Here is a 27,102-nt window from a genome sequence, read left to right as displayed (position 1 = left end):
TAAAAGCCATTAGGTTTAAATGAAAACATAAGACCACAGCCAATCAAACCATAATCCACAAGCAAGAAACCACCAGGGATGCCAACTTACCAACGAAAGAGAAGGAACAGAGCTGCAGTTACAGGTGCTCTGTCCCTCCCACGTGCTGTCGAGGACAGAGGAACATAGTGCCCATGCACAGCCCCAGTGAGCAATGCTTGCTAAGAGGAGCCAGGCTTGCACGTTCAGAGCGCATGCAGACCGATAGAGATTGGGAGTTTTAACCATGGCTCAGTTAGAGAAGAATCACTTCTGCATTGTGCTGAGCACATTTAATACAAACTCCTTAAATGCAGAGTGCCAAATTTCAAACTGCTATAGTCAAAATCTATTGGCCCTGGCCATGCACCATCCACTTCAACGATGGGTTTTAAGCCCCTTCATCAGTGGGAAAAGTTTGTGGGAACTGATACATCATTCAAGTTGATTGATGTATTAGATGCCTCGTGGTATAATACAAGAACAATACAAATTAAACATAGATGTCCAAATACATTTGTTTGTAGATAAAGAAAAATATATTCTTCAAGTTTCCCCAAGAAAACTTAAAAGGTCTCCCAAATAAAAAGTTGCCCCTAACTCATAGGAGATGAAACCTATTAAATAAATCTGCTTGGGAGAGAGAGGACTTCAGAACCCTCCTCTCCTCATGCATTAGTCTCCTTAACTCATACATTATACTTTGTACAATGATATGTATCCAACATGATTTAAGTTTATTAGAAATTAATTCCTATTCTTTCACAAGGAAGTCTGAAGGGAAGAAGAGGGAGTCACATCAGTTAAGCATCAGTGCACAATGGAAACTAATTTTTCAACAAGTCAGTGTGCTGAACATGGAGGAGGTTTTTCCTTTTCCTCGTGTGTCACCACATCGGGTAAAGTCTCACAACTTCGTAAGCGCTCTGGAATTTGTTCAGAACCATCCTGTTTGGCTAACAGCCTCCATCCAACCAGGCTCCAACCGTGACTGGCTTTTCACAGCATTGCATTAAATAGTCACAGAATTCTTTTCACTGACTTACTGCACTGGCTAAGAACGAAAAATATTATCATCACAGCACCAAATGGTCCCAGGAGTTCCAGAAACTTTCCTTTAATGAAGCCACCTTTTACCACATTGAATATACTTACACTATAAATGTCCAACCTATTACATCCATGGTAGTTTATAAACCCAGAAATTGTTAACGTCACAGATTTTTAGGAATGCTAATATTACACGTACAGTTTCTATAGCCACAATCAATCTTGTCCTTGAAAAGCCTCAAAAATAAACCAAGCAAGAGGTTTGCTATATTCCTTTATGATCCATTCAATCTTTGACCTGGCTGCCAATTTTCATGAAGGCATTTGTGATGTAGATAAGTGCCCAATAAGAGTTGGAGGCAAGCCAATTTATAATCGCACGGCTACAGAAATTCTGCCACATTAAAGCTGGTGTCAGTTGCTACTAACCCGAGTAGAAAATGAACCGGCAAAACCAGAAACAGAAAATCTCCATGTTCTAGAACTATCTCCCGAGCTTCAAATAAAAACTGCACAACTTGACAAAGAAAAAAAAAGTAACAATTTTTACACTTCTGAGAAACTCTGAACCATGCTTTTCTAAGTAAAACACTGCAGCTTCTTTCAATTACTTGGATGAAAACTCGGCTTCCAGAATTTTGGATATATACGATGGAGCTCTTAAAATATTATTCCATTAATATCTACAAAGTCCTGTTACAGTTAGGAAGATCAAGTAAATATGAATACTATTTTAAGTTCAGCACACAACAATACTACATTTAGTGTGGCAAAATATCAGACATGCTGGCTTTTAGATGTCAAGGCTTTAGAAAAAATGCAATGCCATTTTAGCTGGATTTAAAACAACAGTGATGTCCATCCAGGGTTGTAAGCAGGTAACAAGTGGTTAGCCATAAAACGTATACCACAGCAGCACTGGCTCATTTGAACAGGAGCCTAGCCAGCCAACTCCTTTGTAACCCTTCACCATTTTAAGAAACCTACCCTAACAGGTATCTTTTGCAATGTGTCCAGGACACCACCCTTTGGGCTATTTTGGATCAAGTACCAGTCTCAGAGAACTCTGGCTGAGGCCTCTTTCCTAATGAGAGGGATTCAGCTTGGCTGTCCCTGCTGACCTTAATTGGGAAGGCTCTGCTGCTGGGAAAGTGGTTTTGCCTCAGGAAAGTCATTTATAGAACTGTAGCACATTAAAAAAGCCCATTGCCAGGGGCACGCCGAGCTGGGAGAGAAACAGAAAAAGGGTTTAATGGAAATCTGACAACACACTCTTAATACTACTTTCTGAATCTTACACAGAGCTTATGTTAAGAAGGACAATCGCATATGCTGTTGAAGCTAGCTCATTATCACCTTCTTACTGATTCTGTCTAAAGAGAGCACGTTAGAAGAAAGGGATTACAGCAGGCACAGATGTGTCCAAGAGACGATTTCTTAAATTGTCTCCCAGTCAGTTTTGCACGTCTCTGTGACAAGGGACCCAAGACATACTAGACTGGTTTTCACTGGATTAGGAAGGAAGAAGTGCATTGCACCCAGGATTGAGCCGAACTTCCTATAGTAAATATGGTCCCTGACAAGGTAACTGGATAAAACTCGATCAAAGAAGATGCTGTGTGTTCTCTCTTCTAAGAAACTACCATGGCTCAAGGGAGTCTCTCAAATGCAACCTCTGCTGCACAGTGGGCTGAAAGCTTTTCTTCACTGGAAACCATTTGTGTCCAACCTCCTTCCTTCAAAATTGACTAGACAGCAATTATCCAGTTCTGGAAAAGCTTTTCTTCTGATATGAAAGAGAAGTTGAGACTCCAGGGTCCACCACAGCAGTGGGACGGAAAAGAACAATAGACTCAATGCCCCGCATCTCTTTGCCACATGGTTTGTTACCGTACCATTTCTGTCTGCCAAAAGCCATTGTTAAATCCTGGTGAATTGTAATGATGATGCACAATGAAACAAATCCAAATGCTAAAGCTCAAACCATGGTAGATAAACCACCTCATCAGGTACACATCTGTTAACTATCAGAGCACTTTAGAGCTCTACAGGTTATCACATTATCTGCAAGGCTGGATCATAACTGCAACTGCCCCCCTCTTCAGGGAGCACAAAGATGCCAACTTCATCCTGCAGCTGGTAATACCATAACAAAAATGGTTCCTTAACACCAACACAGACAGATCCAGAGTGTGTCCATTCGCACTGAAGAGCCAGAAATGACTGGATGTAAGCCCCTAACAGAGTCATGAGTGTCTAAGCTAAACTAAATTGGTCATCGCTATGGATTGAGACGCTTAAAGCCATCTTGGTGACTCCAACACCAGGCCCAACTATTGCACTAATTCTCAAAGCTCACAATGTCTTAGCTGGCTTGCATATCAAGAGTTGCAACAGGAAATGGCAAGTAGTTAACCTTTTAAATTAGGCTTCTCTGTCACTTAAAAAAAAAAAAAAAGAATTATGCTTTTACCTTTGGGTTGAGGGCTATTCGAGTCCTCCATAGAAAGTTTCAGCTGCTGTATGAACTCACCGCCATACACACTCCTTTCTTGCCAGATGTTAAGCAATCGTTCTAAGGGCTTTTTGCAGCCCTCATCTGCCTCTCTGTTCAAAAATTAAAGAATAGTTAAAACCTGGATAAAAAGCACAAGCACATTTTAGAAAGCCATCTTGCAAATTAGAAGTTGCACTCATCACAGGATATGTGAGCTTAGGGACAGATTTTCTTGTCCTGTTTGGTGTAATCTATACAACATAAAGAGATTCCCTTAAGGTGGAAATCACATTATGTAAGAGTACTCTACTCTGTTTTCCCAGATTAAACAGGGGCCTCTGAAGGGGAAAACCCCAGTATCTTTTTGGTGTTGTAGAAGCAGCTATGAAAACCCACAGATTTTTTAGCAGCTTATAATGCTCACTTTTCGCAATTCAATCAATGACATCTTAGTTAAAAAGGAAATTATTATGGTCCTTAGGCATTCAAATGAGAATTTACTTATTAAGTGTCACCTAAACGATCAAGACTTCCTAGTAATATAAAAGAGATAGTAGTAAAAGTTACTTCGTTATCCAAAACACACTGTCACTATATTCACTTTAATTCCCTTGGGCACCATAAACTGCTTGGTTCAGAGACTAAGCTCTTCTCCAAATAGTATCATAACAGGTCTTAAGTAGCTGGTGCTCCATCCTGTGACAGCTAATGTTTTCATTTCACCTCTTCCTACCCCTACACCTCCCCACATACAAAGCTGCCCTTTCCCCCAGCGACCCATCACATGACAATTGTTATAAAGCTAGCAAAGCCTAAAGATAATTTGACTCCAGAATCTTCTCTCACCTACAAACACATTTAAAAAAAATAAAGTTCAAACAAAAGCAAGCACAACACATGCAAGAACTGCTGCTAACCCACTGGCCAAGTAATGTTAAAAAAAAAAAAAAAAAAGTTTACATACAAATTTCTGTTGGGAATAACCAAGACAGCAACATTTCATTCCTATATATAAACTCCCGAAATTAGCCAGTCCTGGAATTTGCTTAGATTTATTAGCTTAAATATGAAGAGTTTTTAAACCACATTTTGTCTGAAAACCAAACATTACCACAGCACAGAAACAGAAAGCTGTAACGGGAGCTAAATGTGTTCGTATTAATACAGTGATGAACATGAACAATTTTGAGACTCCTGCTGGAAAAATTTGAGTCCAGCAAATTGACTAGAGATATAATAGTAAGGAAAACAGAGGTCTGTTTCCAGCTCTTCCACTGAGGGGTAGAATCACATAATTAGCGACTCACTCTCCTAGAGGCTTATCTGCTTTGGACAAGTCACTTAACCACTCGATTTCGCCACCTTTAAAAATGGGATAATTTCCCTCTCTAAACAGAGCTGTGAGATTTCTGGATGATAACTGCAAAATATTTAAAGTACAAAGGAACTGACTGCACAGAAAAGTTGTCGCTACACAATTACATTATAGAATTGAACCAGCCTCCCACAATGTGTCTCATGATTCCCAAGAGCAAGCATAATTAATAGTTTCTATACAGGCAAAGAGTCAGAGTTGAGTGCCTACTAAAGACAGGCTAACTGTGTTCCAGGCACAAGCACCCCCCCTACAACTGAAAAGCACTTGAATTCAAAACTTGTGGAAAAGATGGGCTGGGAGGGAGGGGAATGGGGAAAAGGAAGAGGAACGAATTAACGATCAACCAACATACCTGGCAACATGAGAAAAAGCGTCCACCAGAACTGATTCAAATTCCCTAGTGAATTCGGGACCCTTCCTCTTACTGTTCTGGATGACATCATTTGCTAAATATAGGAACGTAAGCTTCCTACTTGATTTTGCTGGGAAAGGACAGAAGATAAAATTTACTTGTATTTATTTTTCATTTTGTGTTTTATTATTTTACCCAAAGGCAACTGTACGGTTCCCAAAATTGTCCACACTTCTAGACTAAGTGGCAAGACATTTTCCCCATTTCAATCTTGCCAGAGTTGTTAAAGTAGCTAATGCTTTGAGTCACATAGTTGTTCAGCTAGAGCTGTTCTGTAATGTATAAAAATACCCAAGCAAACAGTCCTGATAATATTGCTATCTGCTAAGGCATCTTTCATCTCCAGATCTCAGCCTACTGCACGCACATTAAGTCTCGAAAACACACATATAGATTAAAATGGAAATGAGATAATGCAACTTAATGCAAAACAACGTAACAACAGACATTGTGTGTTAACCAAGTTTGTTGAAATAGTGGTTTTTAGTTTTGCACAAATCTGTGTAATTTAACATCTATCCTGGGATGGAATAGCTTGAAACTGGGATCTTTTATTTAAAAGAACTGCCCCCCACCCCCAATACTCAACAGATACAGCCAATTAGCAACAAGTTTTTTTAACGGTCTACATTGAGTGTTTCCATCCCGCACCATAAGTCAATGCCAGTCGACCTCACGCTGCCCCGGGCAGAAGAACCTCCAGGAGGATCGTTTTTAGAATAGGTTTAAAACTATATTATTGCAAAGTAATGGCTACATCTTCGCTTGCAAAACAGTCAGGAAATTCAGCTACAGCTCCCCTGGCAAGTCCGCCTGGGTTTCTTCAGAAACACAACCTTGCTATTTACGATAACAACCGATGCCTTAGGTAACGCTGGGTTAGAAAACTCCAACATCTGCTTTCCCTGCAGCTGAATGCAGCGTGCAAAACGATTACACTTCTGCAGATTTTGAGCGTTACTCTTTTACAAGCGTCCCTAGCGATTCCAAACAGGAACACGTGCAGCGCCGCACGCGCGGGCTGGCCGGGCAGCGAGCGTCGGAGCGAAAACAACGAGCGTTCGCTCGGTTTCGGGGGCCGCGAGCAACAGCGGTGAAGCGCCCGCTCTCGTCGGCGCGCTCCCAGGTCGAGGCACCGGAGCGCACTAGTGTCCCCAGCATGAAGAGTGTGAAAGAGGTGAGTACGATCACATATATATATTTAAGACCTCTCTCTCTCTATATATATATATATACACACACACACACACACACACACACACATATATAATACACGTATATTTTTTCTACAGCCCGTGCTGCTGTTTTCGCTCTATCCGTGGCCCCAGGCCTCGCACGCCAGGGACGACCTGGAAAAGCAGCGCGACCCCAAGCCTTGCAGGCGTGTCCCTCGCACGCCCGTGCTAACACACGCCCCGGGGGTCTGTTTTACCACGATTACGCCGAGCGGCTCCTATTCTTCCCTGATCTTCACTTAACCAGCAACACGTTTGGGTCACCTGGCGCGGAGCAAGCTGGACGCACACGAGCCGTGCGCTTCCTGAGCCCGAAATGAAGCGTTTCTCTGCGGAGCGGCCCGGGGAAGGAAGGCCGCGAGGCTCCTCAGGGGTCACACGAAGGGGTGGGGGGGGTATTGCTCTTAGGACAACCAGGCTAAAATAAAGTTTAAGCGACCCTCACTCCGCAGCTTGAGCCCATTGCTCCTTCTGCCACCACTGAGGCCAGCCCCGCTCCACACCCCCGCCCCGCCGCGGGGCCTACCCTTGCGGAGCTCCCGGTGCCACACGGAGACGATGGGGCCCGCGTGCTTGCGGTGGTGGATGAGCCACAGCGACAGCGTCTGCACGCTCTGCTGTGAGTTGCTGAGCTCCGACAGCTTCTTCTCCAGCGCCGACTCGGAGAACGAGGACATGGCGCCGGCGGGGCCGCCCGCGGGGACCGGCCCTCAGCAGCAACAACAACCCGCCGCCGCCGCCGCAGCCACAAGATGGCCGCCCGACCTGTCACCCCGCCGCGGCGGGTCAAAGGGCACCATGCTACGGGGCGCCAAAAGGGACAAGACCCCCCCCGGCTACGTCCGCTTCGGGGCCCGGCCGTTGCCGCCCGAGCGGGGCGCATGCGCAGCCAGGCCTTTTTCTAACCTTCAGCGCGCGCCAAGCGAAGGGCGCATGCGCGCTAACCTTTGTCTCGGACAGTTGGACATGCGCAGTACGCGCTCGCCTGAGATCTTTCTGGCGCTTCCCTCCTACCTGTGCCGCTTAGGGAACTTTTTTCACGCCGGGCTGGGCAGCACTTCCGGCATGTGGCTGACCCCCATAGTGGTGCAGGTAGGAGCTGGAGGCTCAGGGGGAACCTGTGTCTCCCTGATATGGGGGGTCCTGCCCCTGATATGGGCGGGGGGTTCTGCTCTTTGCTAGGGAACAGAGGTTGCCCCTGCTCCATAATGGGGGCAGGGCTCCCCCAGCACCATGTGGGGGGGCATGACCTGAGCTCCTGGGTTGCATGGGGGGGTCAGAGCCCCTAGCACCAGCCCCCCTGACCCCGGAGGGGGGGGGGTGATCATGCCCTGCCCATTGTGCTGGGTGCTTCCTGGGTGCCCCTGCCTTGCCAGCCCAGTCCCCGAGAGGCCGTGGGTGCAGAAGCAGCAGGCCGGGGGGTCCCCGATACTGCCTCGGACACTGCCTTTATTCACCAGTGACCACAGGGGCTCTGGGGTCCAGGGGTGCTGGTCGTGCAGCACAAGCCCCAGCCCCCCCGTGGTCCTGCACACGGGCCGGGGAGAAGTGGGTGCTGTTTTTTCGGTCGAAGTACCCCCGCGTCCCCCCCACCCCCCCCAACGTGATGGTTTGAGGCCCGTGTGGCTACACCGGAGTTGCAGGCTTGTTTATGAATGCTCGGGTTTGCAACCAGCGGAGATGGGAGTCAAATCCTGGAGGAGCAGAGAAACCCCAAGAGAAATCACTTTAAACCGGAAGACATTCTCTGCCTAACCGGAAAGCCTGGCCCTGGCCCCTGGGAATCTACAGCGCCTCTATTAAGCGCTAACCCTACTCAGTGGCTTGTTTTTCGTACAGTCAGAAGCGACCAGTCTAAGCCACTTTCACTGAAGTACATTGCATTGTAGCTATTTACACGTGAGGGTGACTGGGAAATGAGCAGGATTGAGCTTGATTATCTGCTTTTTAGAATCTGAATAATTGTGATAATGCCAAGCTCTTAAAAACAGAATACCCGCCTCTTACCTAATGCTTTTCAACTCGAGATCTCAGAGCGCTTATGCAGCAGAAATGCAATGTAATGATCTGCACGGTATTTGCCTTGGCTGCAGGGCAGGGAGTTATGTTAACTTTCTCCTTCCGGCGCCTGCTGTCACAGTTCCAGCCAGTTGCAATTCCACTTGATTTGTGATGTGCAAAAGGCAGATTGCCTTCGCTGTCGTGCTGCTTTCACTGAAAAGGGTGTTGCTTCTCTCCCTTTTGTAGGATGATCCCTAGAGACGCATAGGAGGAGTCGCTGCCAGGCAATGGCAGTCTTCGATACCCCGCAGGAGGCCTTTGGGGTCTTGCGGCCGGTCTGCGTGCAGCTCACGAAGGTGCAGACTGTTGAGAACGTGGAGCGCTTGCAAGCCCAGCTGCAGAAGGTTAGTGCCGCGGCCCTCCAGCAACTGCAGGAGTACGTCCTTTTCCCTTTGAGGTTCACCCTGAAGACCCCAGGGCCCAAACGGGAGCGGCTTGTCCAGAGCGTGGTGGAGTGCATCAGGTCCATCCTTTCTGAGACATGCGTGAAGAAGCCGGACCTCCTGCACGAGCTCTTCTCCGAGCTCTGCACGTGCCTCTCTTCCCCTTCTGGCTTGAAGCGACCGCCCGCCCAGTCGGAGGAAATAAAACTGGCTGTGATCCAAGCACTCCAAGCGCTGATGCATTCGGCTTACGGGGACATCCTTCTGTCTCTGTACCAGCCTTCCACTCTTCCTCACTTAGGATTTGCTGTGTCTTTGCTTCTGGCCTTGGCAGAACAGGAGAAGGCAAAGGAAATTAGGACCTCGGCTTTGAAGTGCCTCCAAGCCCTTCTTCTGCAGTGCGACTGCCAGGAATATCACAGACTCTTAGACAAGGAGGAAGCGCAGCGGTGTGGGGATTTGTTTGCTTCTTTTCTACCCGGGATCTCCATCACGCTGTCCCGAGTGATCACTGGAGACATCAAACAAAGTCATATGATCGCGGTTTCTGCCATCAAGCTGTTTTATCAGACCGTGGGCTTCATCATGGCTGATGAGCAGCTCAGGAAAATTCCAGAGAAAAAAGAGAAGCCGGGAGTGGAGCAAAGCAGAATAGCAGACCTCATGGTCCATAGAGGACCCGACTGGGTACAAAGTACTGCTGATAAGCTCTCCCTGCTTATCCACAAGATAGTTGAGTCTTCTTCCGTTCACCAGCACTGGAAGGTGAGGCTGGAGTTGGTGGAGTTGGCCCATCACCTTATGCTGAAGAGCAGTCAGTCACTGGTGGCATCAGTCGGGCAACTTTTGAAAGCCTTGGTGGGGCTCGTTAATGATGACAGCCCCAAGGTCCAAAGCAGGAGCAGCGAGGTCCTGCGGAGCATCGCGGAGCGGAAGGTGATCACGGAGAACAGGGCTCTGGCTGACGTTCTCTCCGAGAATCTGCATTCCCTGGCCACGGCTCTTCCACGGCTGATGACTTCCCAGGATGACCAGGGTAAACTCTCCACCTTGAACATACTGCTTGGCTCCCTGAAGCTGCTAGGCTCCAAGATGAACATCGTCCTCAATTCCACAGCCCACCTCCACCGCCTCTCCAAAGCGCTGATGCAGGTTCTGGAGCTGGATGTGACCGACGTGAAGATCGTGGAAGAACGGCGCCAGGGCGAGCTCCCTGCCTCCTTGCAGCATGGTTTGCAGAAGGGCCAAGCCCAGAAGAAGTATTTCCGGTTCTTCACCGACGAGCGGATCTTTCCGCTCCTCCAGCAGGTGTGCCGAGTTCTTGGCTATTATGGGAACCTCTATTTGCTGGTGGATCACTTCACGGGGCTGTACAGCGAGTCCGTTGCATTTCGGAAGCAGGCTGCTCTGGTCCTCAATGAGCTGATCACAGGAGCTGCTGGACTGGGGGTGGATGTCCTTCACGAAAGGGAAGCCGCTCCCAGCGTGGACGACCTCAAAGGGACTATAACGTCCATCCTTGAAGAATACACAGGCCAGGCAAACTGGCATTTGGTCACCAGCATGGAGGAGCAGGAGGAACCTAGCGACGAGTTGGCAATGCCCCCGTCCAGGCTACGAGCCCTGCCAGAGAGTGCACACAGCAGCACTCTTATCCTGTCCTCTGCTGCCACTTCGGAGCCAAACCCGACCATCCGCTCTATGAACGGCAACATTTGGCAGATCTGCATCCAACTGGAAGGGGTCGGCTGTTTCACACATGCCCTGGGGAAGGAGTTTCGGGTGCTGCTCATGTCAGCCCTCTACCCCGTGCTCGAGAAGGCTGGGGACAGCACTCTGCTCATTAGCCAGACAGCAACGGGGACCATGGTGGACATCTGTCAGGCCTGTGGCTACGGCTCCGTGCAACAGCTCATCAGTGAGAACACGGACTACCTGGTGAATGGGATCTCCCTCAGCCTGCGCCGCGTGGCACATCAGCCGCATGCTTCCCGGGTCCTGGAGACCATGCTCAGGCACTCGGACGCCAGCTTGCTCCCGTTGGTCGAGGACGTGATCCAAGACGTTCTGTTCACACTTGATCAGTCCTACGACTCCCGGGCTGCCTCCTTCCTCAGGGTCCTGCACTCATTAATGGCAGCGTTAGGTATTTTCCAATTGTTTCTCTTCAGCCCCTTGCTGACCGGTGCAGCCCAGCAACAGCCCCTGGGTGGAGGGCTGTCACTGGGTGGAGGTGGGCCAAGGAGGGAAATAAAGTTATTCAGGGGTCGGGAGGGGAAATAGGAAACTTCTCCAGACGTTGCTCAGGCAGAAAAAGAGAGAGCACTAAACCATCCATTTCTGCCAGTGAAAGTTTTGGTTAAACCCCCCAGATTTACAGCACTTCAGAATGAGCAAGGGACCAGATGGGGATGGGAAAGGGGGTCTGGGAGAAGGGGGAGATGGGTAACTGCCCGCTGGAGTTTTGCCATCCACTAGCGGCAGGAGACTGGAGAAGATGGACCTCTAGCCTGGCTGTTTCCGTGCGCGCTCTCCCTCCTTGCCTATCTGCAGGGTCCTGCACTTGTCAGACGTCCCTCCCATCCCACCTGGCCTGTCTGAGGTCACAGCTATACTGGACTGTAGCCTCCTGACAGCGGCTGCCAAGAGCAGTCTTCCCTGTGCCCCAGGCTGGGGCAGACGCTTCTCAGCACCTGTGGTAGCCCACACCATCCCTGGCATGTCCCTGGCTTGCTGTCCATCAGGGATGGGCTTAGGAAAAGGTTCTCTCCTATCTGCATGATTCCCCCAAACTCTTTTCAGCCCCAGTGGAGGGCTTGGGGGACCCTCAAGTTGTCAACAAAATGACAGCTCTTCCCCCAAAACCCAACGCCTCTTGGAAGAGGACAAGGGACGGGGGATGCCCGAATGCTCCACTGAAGGCCTAGGTCCTTTGACTGAGGCTCTGACCAGCCCTGGCTAAGGACACACCAGCCCTGTTAGTCAGTGCCTGCTTCTGGGCCTCGCCCCCAGCAGAGAGCTTTGTTGGATGCTCTCTAGGTCATCTCCGTACAGGCAGAATGGGCAGGCTCTTCTCCCCATGGTGCTGGCACCTGCCATTCCCAGAGACACACCTGTGCCTCTCTTGTAGCCCGGTGGTTCGTGTTGGCCAAGCAAAGTGAGCAGCAACAGGGAGCCCAGACGTCTCCTGGTGCAACAGAGCTTCCAGGGGCCATTCCCACAGCCGCCGCCACCACCACGGGGCAGGACGTGGAACGGTTCTTCCTGGACTACATCAAGCAGAAGCAGATTGCAGAGGGCGACCTGCCAGACACGGAGGAGGAGGGTCAGTGCTGGGCATGGGAACGCCGCTGACCTCGGGGGAGGGCAAGGGGCTCGCGGTCCTGAGCTTGGTGCTCTCGGCTCCATTGAGCGGCGTGGTGGGGAACACGTGCCAGGTTGTGCTTGCTCCTGTGCCTGGGAAAGCCCAGCGGAAACTAGCCAAATGGGCTGCTGCCATTGGGGTAGTGCATCACACGCCTGGTCTGGGGGGCACAGGCTCAAGCCCACACATACTCACAAATGCCAGAGGCCACCCTTGGCCCTCTGGAGAAGAGCCGCGATGCGGCGGTCAGCCAGATGTCCTGAGAAGCGTGCTGAGGCTTCCAGGCCATGCCATGGCTTCACGCTGTGCTCCGTTTTCCAGAGGTGTTTCTACCCCCTGCGGAGGAGCCCCAAGGCAACGACACCAGTGCAGAGGGAGAGGCTCCGTTGCCAGCCCATGCCCAGGTGGCCAAGGACGTGATGGAGCGGTGCATCCACCTGCTGTCTGACAAGAGCCTCCGGGTGCGGCTGAAGGTTAGCACCATGCGTGCCAGATGGCATATCAGGGCACGGGGTTTGCCCACGAAGGGAACCTTCCCGCGTTCCTCTGCACAGAGCAGGGATGAAACGGATTCCCCCCCCCTTCCGGGATCAGCAGGCTTTCTGCAAAGGGAAAGCATTGACATTTGGGAGAAGAGGGGATTCATCCCCAAGAGCAGCTTTGTTTCTGAGATTGCTTTTTATCCGGAGATGGGACCCCATAACAGACAGAGCCAACCGCATCATCCAGGGTGAGGCCGGGGACGTGTCCTTTGCACAGCACTGCTCAGGAGCTGGTTCCCTTTGCCCAGGCAGCACCGAGGGGTTTTTGTCATAAGGCCGACAGAGGCGTCCTCCTCCAGGAGTGCTGCTGCTCAGGGTCACCAGGACATGCCTGTCCCACAAGCTCACCCCAGGCACACAACTCCCATGGGGACGCAGGTCTGGCTGTATGGATCCAGGTGCAGGATCAGGGCTCAAGATCTCACACTCTTGCCAGTCTGTTCCCTGCAGCTGATTTGGCATCAGTCGGGCTGTTTCCCTGCACGGTGCTCATGGGATAGGGCTGTGCGCCCTGCCCTGCTCACTCGATCCCAAGTCGGGAGGAGAAAAGTCTCTGTGCCCTGTCCTCCTCCATCCTCATTGCAGTAGCTGTGGGGGCCCCAGGCTCTCGGGGCATCAGCAATCTGTGCCTTGCCCTTCATGCAGGTCCTGGACGTGCTGGAGCTTGGCGTGACGGTGCTGCATCCTCACAACAACCATCTGCTTCCCATGGCTCACCGCGCCTGGCCAGCTCTCGTCACCCGGCTGATTAACGACGACCCCCTGGCGGTGCTCAGAGCCTTCAAGGTACGGCAGCAAGTTCTTGCCAGCAGCTTTCGAGCTGAAGCAGAGCCAGCCAGCAGCAAAGCAGCTGCCCTGTCGTCCGCAGGGCTTCGGGAGGGGGAAAGCACAGAGTGAATTTTAAAGGCCGTGCGGAGCAAAGGTGTGCTCCCCTGCAGCACACGGTCAGGTATTTTCTGGGCGCACGCTGTTCACGAATGAGATGCTGACACCCTCCTTGCAGGGAACCACGTTATCTGTTGAGTGCCTGTACTTTTGGCTGCACAGGCATGGGGAGGAAGGCAGGTTCCAGGTTCCTTTACCCTCCGAGGGCCTGATGGACAGGCACCCAGTGCCCTTGCCCCTGTGGCCCCCCCATGCAAGCCACCAGGTCTTAGCACCGTTATGAAGTGCCCAAGAGTTGAGCGTGCACTCAGGGCTGCCTGGTGATGGCAGTGTAAGGGAGATGGGGCTGTAGGGGCACCAGAAGCAAATCCTCAAGCTGACAGTTGTATTAAACCCTGGGCCCGGGCTCCGATCTGCAGAGCACTCTGCTGCCTGGCAGCTGTGCCTGGCTCCCAGGAAGCTGCGCAAACACACGCACATACTCTGTCTTCATGGGGACATCCTCCAGGTTGCCTCTCCACCCTCCAGCCTACCTTTCTCCTGAGCCCAGAACCAGGAGGTGTTTCTGCAGCAAGCGCCTCTTGGCGGCTCGCACAGACGACAGAATATCCTCAACCCCAGAGCCTGCTCCCTTGAGTTTCCCGTATGCCCAGCACGGCCCCGAGATAAAGGGAGAGACTGACCATCATGCAGAACCCAGTGAACAGCTCGGGAAGTCCAAGGCATGATTATACACCATGCTGAGGGGTTTTTCCTCCCTCCTTTCAGAAAACACCACGCTAGACAGCCCCAAAACATGTCCTGCCCAGGGCTGGCCTCAGGCAGGTATCCCAGGGGGAGCAGGTCCCTCATGGACATGGTCCAGCTACGTGCAGACTCAGGCCCAAGCCTCACACAGGTTCCCATTCCCACCCTAGGGACGAGCGGGAAGAGGTTATGGTGCCATCCTGTAAGTCACTCTGGAAAGCACCATGCCCCCCGCCCGTATTTAGCAGATCCCAGTCCCCACCGCGTACTTGAAACGTGGATCGTGGTCCCTGTGGAGATGTGTTGCTGCAGCATCGTCCCTCAGAGGGTCTCTCAGCACCTCGTAGGTCTCATTGCAGGGTCCGAGGCCACGTGGCATGCTACGACGCTATTATCCCGACTGAGAGGGAGGGAACTGGGCAGGGAGTGGTTAGTGACTTGTATCGGGAAGGCTAGGACAGGACCTCAACCGCCCAGCCTCGCCCTTTATGCACCAGCTCAGCTGCCGTGCCCTGGGCGTAGAGCAGAGGCTGCAGACGCTGCTCCAACAGGCTGGCCTCCAGGGAAGGATCCCCAGGGCTGCTGCGGAGCTGCAACCCCTTCAGAAACCCCCCCCACCCCCATAACCACGGGCTCTTGGGGCTCCTCTCAGGTGCTGTGTACCCTGGCTGAGAAATGTGGTGACTTCCTGAGGCAGCGGTTCTCCAAAGACGTCCTGCCCAAGCTGGCCGGTTCCCTCAGCAGCCAGGCCCCGGTCAGCGCCAGAGCGGGGCCCGTGTACAGCCACACGCTCGCCTTCAAGATGCAGCTGGCCGTGCTGCAGGGCCTGGGGCCCCTGTGCGAGAAGCTAGACATGGGTGAGTACCTGGGAAAGACGGGGTGGGCTCCGAGGTCTGTGGCCCCATCCCTCCTCTCCGACCCGTGCTTCTGCTCAGCTGCGACCACATCCCTTCCAGACACCTCCATTTCCAAGCACCTCCAGAGAGCTGTGGGTAACGCGCCGCGTGGCCCCAGCTCTGCCCTGCCTCAAGGCCCTGGAGGGGCCGGGTGAGCAGAGCTGTGGGCTCGGGTGCCCGAGGGCTGGGAGCCCAACACCCCAGTGCATCCTCTCGGCCAGCGGGTGACCTGCCGTTCTCATCTCTCCCGTTTCCGCAGGCGAGGGCGACCTGAATCGAGTGGCGGGGGCCTGCCTGGTTTACCTCAGCGCCAGACAGCCCGTGAAATTGCAGGAGGCGGCCCGGAGGTAACCATGTACACACGCACGTGCGCGTGAGCACACAGTCGTGCAGCCTGGCTGCATCTGGCAAGAGGAGGGAAACCTGGGTATCCCCATTCCCTCGCCCCCCAGCCCCATCTGCTAACACGGAGGCAAGGCCCTCGGGTGATGGAGCAGATGCCCCAACCTGCACGGGGGTCTCCGATCTGTCTCCTACACCTTGAGACAAGCTTAGATGCATCCGCAGCCCAGGTGCGCCGCACACCGGGCCTCACTCCCCACCACCCCACGGGCTCCTCCTGTACTACCCCCCACACCCGTCCCCCACAGGGACTCCTGCATCTCCTCCCCGATACCAGGGTGTCTCATCCTCACCACCCGCCTCTGGCCGGAGTCCTGCATTCCCCCTCCCTGCCGACATCTCCTTTCCCCTTTTGACTGTACGCTACGGCAGGGGCTCTTGCTGGCATCTCTCTCCCTCCTTTGTCCCCTACAGCCGGGGTGGTTGTTTTTTTGAGTTCCTGTGCATCTGGGAGACAAGTCATTCAGGTATCAACACTGGGCACTTTTCCGTGGGACAAGCCAGGGAGAGCGGCCATGCTGCTAGGTGCTAACAGGGGCCGTCAGCCAGTTCTCTGACCTGCAGTCATTAGCTAAGGGACTCCCGGTACCCACTGTTTCTCTCCCTCCCCTGCTCCTGTTTTCACCTGGCTCAGTTGGACTCTGTCCACCGACATCTGGAACATAGTCTGAAGGGTGCTGGCTGCTCCAGTGCACCATGCAAGTGGTTTGCATTGCATCCCAGCAGGGACGCACATCACACGGAGCCAAGGGCCGCAAAAGCCTGTGGTCTTTGCTGGGTAGGAACCAGAGGAGGGGCCTGCAGAGACAGCATTTGCCTCCTCCATCTGCAAACCTGCTGTGGGGCACAGGAGCAAGCCAGGTCCCATCCTCCCCAGCTCAGCGGGGAGAGCCGACCGCACGCTCTGGGCCTGCCTGGGCTGGCACGGAGTCGCGGCTCGCTGTCTGAGCGGGAAGATGGGGCTGAGACGCAGGGGCTGAACTCATGGCAGCTCTGCTGCACGGAGACTCGCCTCTCTGACGTGCTGACAGGCGCTGCGGCACGGCCTGGCCTGGCCTGGCCGCCTGCTGTCAAGCCGTCGAGCTTGTGGTTGTGATGAGTTATGGCGAGCGTGCCATGCCATCGCATTCCCTTCAGCTGTGAAAGGAGCCCACGCGGCTCAGAGCTCGGGGAAACAGGAGCCTTCCCCTTTCGGTCTGAGCTGGGGCAGAGGCGCAGTTTGACCTGGGTGGCATTTGTCATCTTCTCCGTCTCCGCTCCCACCGTTCTCTCTCCAGAGGCTTCCTCAGCCATGGGCTCGTGACCCTTCGGTTAGCACAAGCTCCTTTCCTTTGCACAAGGCAGGCAGGGGCAGATGGCTTCCGCCAGCATATTGGGGGTCCCGAGCCTCATTCTGCAGGCGGCCCAGCAGCAAGTAAGACAGCAGCGAGCGCCCTGGGTGAGAGACGAGGGGCCGAGTCCCCAGAGACAGCTCTGGGCACGTGCGCTGGACCACAGAGGTGAAGAAAGTGAGGCCAAAGGCCACCTTCCTCCTGGCAGAGCCGACTTCCAGGGGGAGTTTCCAGATCGCCCTCCGGGATCTCAGACCACCCCTGCCAGCCAGCCACCAGCTTGAGTCATTCACCAGACTCCTGGCTGTCTAGGCCAGACCCCCTGGTAGGCTAGCTGACCACGGGGCAAGCCCTCATCGCAAATGTCCTGCTCAGCCATGCCAGGATTTAGCTCTGCGTGCTAATGGGGCTGTGGAGCCCCATTAGGGCTCCACAGCCGCCCCAGCGCACAGACCTCGACCCCCGGCTTCCCTGGATAACACACGCTGCAGTTTCTCCACCTCTGGGGTGCAGAGGGGGTCGTGGCTACGTATGCCCCAAGTATTAGCCTCTGTTGGGCAGAGGCGAGCCCCAGGCAGCAAGGGTTTGTAGCTTGTGCGAGTCCAAGCTTGCTCTCAGAACAGTCTCTTCCTCGCTACGCAAGATTTCCGTTTCAGCACATGAGCTGCTTTTTAAATAACAAGCAGTGTCCTTCTTCCTGCTTGAAAACCACCACAGCTGTCTGCGCCAGCCTCTCCTGCAGCAGCGCCTGTGCGTGGAAGCAGGGCACGAGCCTGGAAATCATCCTCCCAGTGGGCAAAAGACTTCCTGAAGCTTTGGACCAAAGTGAGAACAGGAACAGATCATTGAAATACCACAGCAGCCCGAAGCGTAGTGGGAGTGCGAGCGACAGCTCGAACACGTGTCGCCGCCGCAACAACCATCCGCAGTAAAGAGGGGCTGAGAGTCCCTGCGCCGATTAGATGCAGCGAGCGCTGGCATTTCACAGCTCGGAGCTGGTGCCGATCTACAGATTGGGTCCTGACTGCGCCACTTGATGCCCAACGTGCCAAGAGCGAGGGTCAGAGTTGGACCCGGCGTGGTCACATACCGCTCCGTGGAGCGGGCCCTGTCTGAGCGCTTTTCGGCGCCCACGGGGAGGTTTCTGTGATCAGGGAGGGAGAAGGAAGGGCCAAGTGTCCCTGGCCAAGCTGCCACAGCTGCACACAGCCAGGTTTTGGCTGTCCATCTGGAGCGCCGGGCCACCTTTGGGAAGCTCTTTAATCCCACTTGTGGAAGCTGGCCGTTTGATTAGATGAGCTCGTGGGATTAAATGAGTTTGGCGAGTGCAGCTTAGTGAAGCACCCAGCAGGCAGCAATAGACAGCGGCCAAGAAGGAGAGCCAGCTCGGCTGGGGGAAAGGAAACGGCATCGGTGTGAGGTTCAAGCGCCTCCCGCCTGGTCAGACTCAAGTGAGGGGTTATTGACCCGGTCTGGGGATCGGGATCGGGATCCGGAAGGGGCCGTGCATGCTGGAGCTGCGTGTTACCGAATCCACGTAGAAAGGGGCAGGCCCCGCTGTGGCTGGTGGGGAGTACACGTGTTCGGGGAGGAAGACACCGCCTCAGAGTGGACACATCTCAGAGGAAAAGGCTGCTCTCCACCCGGGTCTCGTGTGAGGAAACGACAAGCGACGTGAACATTAACATCCCCGTTCACTTCCCACGAGATCCGTCTGGCATCGTCGGTTCAAACCCCAAAGAGACGGACGGGAGGGCCGCAGCATCCAGAAACGGCCTCCGTTCCCCAGAACCACCTTTCTGGGCGCGCGGCTTGTAGAGGAGTCTGACACGACACGGCGCGTGCAAGCGCTTCACGAAGGAACGTGGGGGTCAAATTGGAAGGGAAAAAACCCATTCAACATCACAGGGTTTTGCAGGACAGGTAGGTGTGTGTCCCTTGCGTCCGGCCTTGCCGAGGTCCGCCACGAGCCCTTTTGCCTGGTTAGAGATGTTCGACAGAGGGAAGCGACAGGCCACAGAGCAGCCGTCCGATCGCATCGTTTGCCGGCGTTTGCCGTGGCTGCGCTCGGCGCTTCAGGGCAAGGCGAGCAGAATAGCCGCCCTCCGCTCGGTGCCAGCGGAGCGAATTGTATAGCAGGACCGGCACAAACCGGAGCTATTTTGGGGCCTTTTAGGCACCAGAGTTGATTACACAGCAATAAAGACGCCTCTCCTGGTTTGGCTGCCGCAGTTTATTGGATACTTATTGACAGCTGTCAATGGCAGGCTGGGCTGGAGCGCACTAAAACGGCCACCTGCACAAAGCAAAATTCAATAAAATTACATTTAAGTTTAAGGAAAAAAACCCCTGGATTATCCCCCGGATTCTTTGCCATGGAAACAGAGGTTGCTTAGGAACTGCCAAGGAGTAAGTTTGAAAATGTAAAAGTCAAGTTGTTATTTCAGCGGCACAGCACTCCAGGTTATCAGGAGATAATCACTCGCCTTGGGCCATTATGGGGACAAGAGGCTGCCGAGTGCTTCCTGTCCTCCAGGGACGAGATAATCTCTCAAGAGGCGCTTTCTCCGGAGCGGCTGCCAGGGAGAGGGAGGAGTGCGACGTCTTTGTTGGAAGCCTGATTGGCAAAAGCACGTGCGTGCCGGAGGAGCCGCGGGACACGAGCGCCCCGGCCACGCATGCATGCGAGCACCCGTGGGCGTCAGCTCATCCTTAGGTTAGTGGGGACCCTGCTGCACCCCTAGTAATGTGTAGTGTGCGACAAGCTGGTGGCTCGTGGTGCCCACAGTAGAGGCAGCTCCTCTGGCAGCTTGCAGAGCAGATGGGGGGCGGGGGTTGCACAACAGCATGGTTTTGCAAAAGCGCAAAGGTTGCAGGTGTGTGTGGGGGCAGGGGAGGGGGCTTCTGGCCCTCACTTCTGCGCTTGTCTGAGCTGCCTGTTGCTTCTCGTGGCCCCTCGAGAGCACGGGGTCTCGGGCAGCAGGACCCCCACCCTGGGGGCTGCTCCCCGCAGGGAGCTGGCTTCGTTTTTGGGGCGGCCGCTTTGGGTTTGCTCTGTAGAGGCAGGGAGACGCGTCCAGTGCCGCCAAGAGACACGCAGGCTCCTTGGCAACTGGTCATCTCCCCCACGACCCATCTTCTCTCTGTGCCTCCCTGCGGCAGGACAGGCGTCCCGAGTTCAGATGTCACGGTTGCTTCTCACACCCCCCTCCTCCTGCAAAACAGCTCTGTTAATCCCGATCCCGGTGCAAACGTTCAGCCACGTTTACTTACCCGTTCGCTTGGTTTGATAATCCCCTGCGCGGGCTTGGCAACAAGCAGTGGCCACGGGCCCCAAGTTGCCCGCCGAGGGCGGCCCTGCTCGGACAGTCAGGGCCAGCTGTCTGCAGGGTCGCACCCCAGAGGTCGGGGCGGGGATTTCCCTGCGGGTTGCAGCAGGAGTCGGGTCCTGGAGCACGTGTGCAAACCGTGGCCCCGGCACCACGCTGCCCCCTTCGCCGTCTTGTGAGCATTTGGCCCGGCGCGCTTGGCTCCTCCTGCTCCAAGACTCCCAAGGGTGCGAGAGGCTCAGATCCTGAACCCAGAGGACGCCCCCCGAGCTTCGCTCCACCCTTCCCTGGCAGGGGGGCATTCGGGGAAGCAGCAGGAGTAGGGCAGGAGGTTGCTGCTTTTCTTTCAAACAAAATCCACCCAGTCCTGTCCCGGGAAGAAGCAGGACAGGCGCAGAGGCTGCCGGGAAGGACCCCGAATCGGGGCAGCGTTTGGAGCACCCCGGGGTTGCGCAGCCAACGAAGGGCCCATGTGGGATGCTGCTTTGTTCCCTCAGCCAGTGGGGCCAGCTCCTGGTAGCTGGGCTCCGAGCTGGGCCAGGGTGTTTGGAGGCAGGGGCTGTTGCCCTCCAGCAGAACCGGTGCAGCCTGCCTCGAGCTGACCGATCAGGTGCGTTTTGCTGGGAGAGCCCGAGTCCCAGACGCGCCCGTGGGGCCGCATCTCAAACCCAGCGGCGCCGGCCCGTGGGAGGACGGGCTGCTTTAGCCCGTGTCTCTCCAGCAGCAGCGAGGCCCTCACCTGTCTGCCCGGGGTCCCTAGTTTTGCTGCCTCCCCCGCCGGGCTGGCAGCTTGCACAGAGGCCTCGGTGCTACCACGTCCACCGGGACCTCAGCACGCCTTCCTGCCTTGGTCCCTCCTCTGGGTCAGCCTTTCACTCCCCGAGCACCCAGGCCTCTGGGTTCAGCGCTTCCCCCTGCCCTGCTCGACTGTCGCGCCAGGTCCCGAGCCCGAGGCCGCTTGCTCACGCTGCTCTCCTTTTCTCTCCAAAGCGTTTTCCTCCACCTGAGGCGGGTGGACCCGGATGCCCCCTGGCTCCTGCTAAACGGGGTCTGCTGCCCGCGCCAATACCCACCTCCCCACGCCAGCCTCCGGCCCGTGGAGCTCAGCGGGATGGGCCGGCCCCGGGGCGAGCTCACCGACAACGTGCTGCACCTGCTGGGCGAGCTGGAGCAGCGGGAGCGAGCGATGCTTTGGCCCAGGGCCCAGGGAGCCCCCGAGCCGCGTGGTCCACCCCCTCCCTGACCGACGCATCGCAGGGAAGGGAGGTGCTGCAGGAGCCCTGGACACTCGCTGGGAGATTCCTGCCGGCCTGGGGGCGCGCTGGCCGTCCCAGGGGGAGCCGATGCGGGCGGCCTGGGCCTGGCTGGGCTCGCACTTCTCCAGTGCTACAGGCTCACGTGTAGGAAAGGCCGTGGCTGACAGGTGCCTAATGCACTGCTGCTGCCTGGGGCCTGGTGGGATATCCCTCCTGCCCAGCCCCAGCCCAGAGAACGGTGCTGCCCTGCGCCCCTGCTCGCAGCAGGTGAGCAGGCCTGTGCCCTTTGCCCTCCCCGTGCTGCAAAGGAGCTCCCGTGCCTGGGATTGTTCCCTCCCCGCACCGACCTTCAGAGCAGCCCAGCTCCCCTGGGCGTCGGGCAGCCCGTGCTTCGTACCGGTGCTTGGCGTTAAAAGAAAGGGCACCGCCCTCCCCTCCCCTGCGTGGAGATAGCGCGCTGCCACCCCAGCCCCGTGTCTCGGCTTTGTTTGCGGGTATCCTTTGTAGTTGTAGGCTCGGCCTGCGCGGCGGGATGGATGCTCAGAGACTGGGCTGGCAACACGGGCGCAGCTGGCAACCGCCCTGCCCTGCGTTCAGAAGATAGAGGCACGTTCTCCCCCAGCCCCGGGCTGCATCCTGCGCTCTGCTCCTGGCAGGGGAGAGCAAGAGCTGCAGGGATGGGATCTGAGCAGCAAGAGGCATCCGCTCTCCTCTGCCCCGTGTCATGCTTCCCGGGCCGCCCGTCGCACTGACTCGAGGCCAGCACGGTGCTGCAGGACTTCGGCTCCCAGCACGGGAAGCAGGTGTTTGAATAAAGCAAGAGACTTGTTGCGTCGGCAAAGCTGCCCTGAGCCTCTGGTCCACGCTGGATTCCCAAAACTCCTTTCCCTGAAAGGAGCTGACACATGGGCTCGCAGGCAGCAATTAGCCCTCCTGGGTCACGCTTGCAGCCTCATCCGCGTGATCGTCGTCAGCCCCAGAACGAGCGAGCGAGCGCGCTATGGCGAGTTACAGAGCCGGGGCCGGGCTGCAGGATGCCACGTGCTGCACGGCTTGGCACTCTCCCTTCGGGGCAAAACCCCAGAGCACCACGGCCCGTGTCCTTGTCCCTGCCCCAGACATAGAGCTGCTCTCACTTCCGCGACAGCCGCCCGAAACGTTGTTTTTAGGGAAAGGGGTTCGAATTCCATCGAATTACAGACCAGGAGGGTGGGAGGGAGCCCAGGAGGTTACATCCAGTCCAACCCCCTGCTCCAAGCAAGACCAGCCTCAGCCCCAACTGCAGCATCCCAATTTCTGGCATCTGCTCCTGTCCCGGGCTGAATCTGCCTCTGGCTTAGGCTGGCTCCTGCCTGCTAGTGTCCGTAGGCTGCTTGCTCTACGCATTGCACTGCCCCTTCCCTCGCCAAGGGCTGGCAAGGGGAGAAAGGACTCCCCTGCCCTTGTCAGCATTGATCACGGGCCCAAGACACACGCAGAGGGGCCTGACCGCTGCGCCCACTGTCAGCGCACGGCCGGGAGGAGGTTTGGGGGCGGGGGTGGCTGGGAGGCTCGGGAAAGGGCCACGCTCAGCTGCTCTTGGTACTTTCCAAGGGGACTTTGGGAGACTTTCCCTGCAAAGTGCTGGGCCGGCCCGGCCAAAGGGCAGGGCTTTGGCTGGGGGTGCAGCACGCTGCATTTGCAAGCTCGGGCGGGTTGGGGCCCAGACGCCGGTGTCCTGGGCCAAGAGCTGGGCCCAGCTTTGCAAAGGGAAGCCGAGCGGCCAGAGGGGCGAGGAAGGAAGCCTTGCCAGGGCAAGGGAAGGGAGGGAGAGGCAACCTGAGCAGACACAGCTGCGTTCCCACACGCTTGTGTCCGTTTTGGCGTCATCTCCTCCCGCGCCCGCCCGAGTCCTCCGTGCAGGGCCGGCTCTTCCTGTGGGAGGAAGGCAGGGCGAGCGCTGGGCTTGGGCGTCCTTGGTCTCAAACCCTCCATCTACGCCTCGAAACCCTGGGCAGGGGCCACGCCAGGCCCCAGGCTGAGCCACCCCAGCTCCAGGGTGGCGTGGGGCACATCCCACCAGCCCCAGCTCCCCACATCCCCTTTTCAAGGGCAGCCTAACGGAGTCATTCAATCTGCTGATAAATAACTGAGCTGGGAACCTGGCTCCGTCCCCTGCCTCCGACGGGCCGGCCGGCCAGCGGGCTCTTTCCAGCTTCCTCCATCCTCCGGCACGGTTTGCTGTGGCGCGCAGGTGAAGACCCAGCGCCCCAGGCAAGCGAGGCCGCTGGCCCCGCGGGTGGGTTTGGCACGGCCCCGAGTGCAGCCGATCGGGCGCAGTGCCGGCGTCCTGGCCCAAGCACCGGGGCCGTGCGGCCGAAGCGTGCGGGAAGGAAGAGTCACGTCCCCGGCTGGGGCAGCGGCTGCCCCCGGGGAGGGTTTGCACCCTCGCCCAGGTCTCGCCCCGGCATTGACTTCCCCCACGCGGCTTCTCCCACCCAGGCTATGGCTCTCGTCCTCGACGCGACGGCTTGACGGCTCCGTCGCGGGCCGTCTCCGGCCGGCGCGTGCCATACTCCGCAGCGATGGGGAGACGGCCTGTCTCCGTAACACGGCGGCGCGCCTCTCCTCGGCTTCGTTATCGCCGCGGCTTTATTACAGGCAGAGTAAATTGCTTTTGTTTGAAGCGGGATAATGGTCAGAAAAGTGACTCTGTGGAAATGACATTTTCACGGGGCTTATTTATTCTGCGCCAGTGACTTGCATATTAAGCTTGCTCCGTTTACCAAGCGCTGCCCAGGGCTTGTTGTCCTTCCTCCAAGTGCCTGCGCTCCAGCATGGGCCTTCCCCGGCCCCAAAACCAGCTCTTTTGGCTCCAGAAAGAGGAAGGGCGCCGAGACGGGAACCTGGCCGGCAGCCGGCCCCAGGGATGAGGGCACGGAGCCGAGGGCAGAGGGGATGGGCCCGGGGATGGCTCACGCGACGGCATCTCTGGGGTTTGGGTTTCCTTCCTGGCCACGGGGAGCGGCTAATCCTCCTTGCCTGCAACACCCGGATCGAGCGTCTCCCAGAGCCGCCAGCTCCAGGGGCCTCGCCGCCGGCCGGGGGCCTCGCCGCCGGCAGAGGCTGGAGCGCCGGGGAGGGCCCGCGATGGGCGGCTGCCCGTGCCTGGCAGCGGCGATCGGGAGCAACGCTCCTCTGCCTTCCCGGGCCCAGGTGGCACCAGCACGACCTTTCAGGTGCATCCAGGCTGCCTCCACATCCTGCCCCGAGCGGGCCGGAGGAGCCCGGCCTGCCTCACTCCTGGCCGAGCCCGCCAGGGCGCGTGCTCCGGGGCGTTGGAGACGGCGACGCCACTTCCCCCCAGGACGCGGGGCACGGGACCGGGCTGGAGCAGGGGGCAGAGAGCCTGTGCTGGCGTCGGGGCCCAAGGAGGGAAGAGGAAGGGCACGCTGGAGACCCCGGTGCAATGCTGGCCTGCAGCTTCTGGCAGCAGCCTCGCTCTCCCCGGGGGCTGAGAGCAGGCCCAGTCTCGCCCCACCCCTGGTCCGGATCCAAGCCCCCTCCTCAGCACGTCTCTTCCCAGCTGGAAGCTAAACGCAGGCCCCTCCGGAGAGCGGGAAGGAAGACCCTCCTCCCGGTGTCCAGGTCGCACGGGACCACCGGCACTTCCCAGGTGCCCGGTGAAGGTGGGGTGCCAGGGGCACCATCGCCTGCAGGCATCGGTCCGGGCGAGCGGATAGCGTGCCTGAGCCCGACCCCTGCAACACGGCTCCAGGGGCCGGGGCCGGGGCCGGGGCCGGGGCCAGGCAATACCGTGAGCCCCTGGGAGAAGCTAGCAGAGCTGAGAGGAGAGAGCCCAGCACCAGACACAGGCACAGAGCCCTTCCTCTGCCTCCCACCTAGGGCCGTGCACCAGCCGCCAGCTCGGCCGGGACTCCCCGAGGGCTGCCGGCTGCTGTAGCGCTGCCCAGCCATCACCCCGCACAGCCGGCTCCAGGCCCCGGCACTCGCCCCCTCCGTCCCGTTTGGTCCCCGTGAGCTCGAGCTCCTCTGACGAGGGGCACCGGAGCATGGTGCAGGCCCGGGAGAGACCCCATCGGGGAAGAGATACGAGAGCCTCATCGCCATCCAAGGCTCCCAGCCCCGGGGCTCATCCTTCTCCGCTGACATCTCGCAGGGCTCTGCACTGCTTAGGCCTCGACCGCTGCGCTTGGCGCGGGCGGGGAAGGAAAGAGATGCCTTTTCCAGCCGGCCCTTCCATTGCACCCCCTTCCCTGCCCGCCTGTGCCCCTTCGGTGGTTTGGCTTTGATGCTGGAGAGGCCGGTTTGTGCATTTTGGCTCCCACCTGAGGAGCCGGCTGGCAGGGACACTGGGCGTTCGGCGGTCCCCATTTCACAGGCCGGCTCCGAGGCTCAGCCACTTGCCCTGCCACCCTCCCCATGCCCTCGACGGCTCCCCCGAAGTCAGCGGTGCCCCATTTCACAGAGCTGGAAAGCTCAGGGGTCCGTCTGCAGCGGGTATGGACTCTCCACGAAGGAGAGCGCCCCGGGGCTGCCCTGGCGCCGGCAGCGCGGTGGCAGGGCAGGGCAGAGCCCCTCGCCAAGGCTGCAGGCTCCCCTGCCAAGCAGCTCCAAGGGCCAAGCCTGGCTGGCAATAGGGCCGAGCAGGGGGAGAGCGGAAACCCGGCAGGCTTCATTGCGCTGCTCTCCAAGGCAGAGCCCCCAACCCAGGGAGGATGGGGCTGGGGAGGAAACCCCCAGCTGCAGGGATCTCATTTGCAGCTACGCTTTCCAGCAGCCCCAGGCTGGCAGGACCCTCCTGGGGGCACGTGCCAGGCAAATACTCACCCCCGCTTCCAGCCTCGCTCCGTGCAGGCAGCTCCCGCGCCCTCCAGCTCGCCTGCTGCAGCCCAGCCTCCTGACCTTGCAGGGGCGCAGCTGCCCCTCGTCACCCAGCTGCGGGCGTTTCACGCGCCCCTGCCCAGCTGGGTGACGAGGTGCAGGGCCTCTGCCCGGGGCACCTAGGAGCGCCCGCGTGGGGCTGGGCTGTGAACAGAGAGGCCGACGCCGCATCCGTTTAAGGAGCTTTATTCGCTTCAGCAGGTCTGGATCACAGGTTGGATCATGTGCGTGGGGAGTTTGCAGTGAGAGCGCAGCGCAGCGCCGGCCGCCCTTGGCCCCCGGCTGTGGGAGCCGCTCGCCCTCCCTGCAGACATCGCTAGCAAACGGGTATGTACACGACACACGGCGCGGGGAGGCCGGGGCTCGGCCCTCTGCGCTTGCCCCCGGCTCCAGGCGTGCCCAGCCCGCGGCCCGCTGGTGCCGGGCGAGGAG

General features: G+C 57.0%; 2 protein-coding genes across 6 annotated transcripts in view; one reads left to right on the top strand and one right to left on the bottom strand.

Annotated features, from left to right (window-relative positions):
* RPRD1B (regulation of nuclear pre-mRNA domain containing 1B) overlaps positions 1-7,452 on the bottom strand; it is a 50,959-nt gene extending 43,507 nt beyond the window's left edge. For 4 of the 5 annotated variants that reach the window (XM_025212170.1, XM_025212171.1, XM_006030480.3 and 1 more), the window contains exons 1-3: positions 7,117-7,452; positions 5,296-5,425; positions 3,542-3,675 (exon numbers count right to left, since the gene is read on the bottom strand). In XM_025212170.1, coding sequence (XP_025067955.1) covers positions 3,542-3,675; positions 5,296-5,425; positions 7,117-7,267 — 415 coding nt within the window. In that variant the 5' untranslated portion in view covers positions 7,268-7,452. The remainder of the gene's footprint in view (positions 1-3,541; positions 3,676-5,295; positions 5,426-7,116) is intronic. The other variant, XM_025212173.1, reaches the window with a different exon arrangement.
* A 78-nt stretch (positions 7,453-7,530) lies between these two features.
* On the top strand, positions 7,531-23,704 carry TTI1 (TELO2 interacting protein 1). Its single transcript, XM_006030479.3, has 8 exons — positions 7,531-7,682; positions 8,838-11,180; positions 12,165-12,359; positions 12,720-12,871; positions 13,586-13,726; positions 15,225-15,429; positions 15,728-15,815; positions 21,521-23,704. The coding sequence occupies exons 2-8, from the start codon at positions 8,879-8,881 to the stop codon at positions 21,771-21,773; spliced, it is 3,336 nt and encodes a 1,111-aa protein (XP_006030541.2). The 5' UTR covers positions 7,531-7,682; positions 8,838-8,878; the 3' UTR covers positions 21,774-23,704.
* The last annotated feature ends 3,398 nt before the right edge of the window (positions 23,705-27,102 follow it).

Source organism: Alligator sinensis, unplaced genomic scaffold (assembly GCF_000455745.1).
Source record: "Alligator sinensis unplaced genomic scaffold, ASM45574v1 scaffold1032_1, whole genome shotgun sequence".
Taxonomy (NCBI): Eukaryota; Metazoa; Chordata; order Crocodylia; family Alligatoridae; genus Alligator; species Alligator sinensis.
Note: the sequence above shows the minus strand (reverse complement) of the source record. Positions and strands in the feature narration are given on the sequence as shown.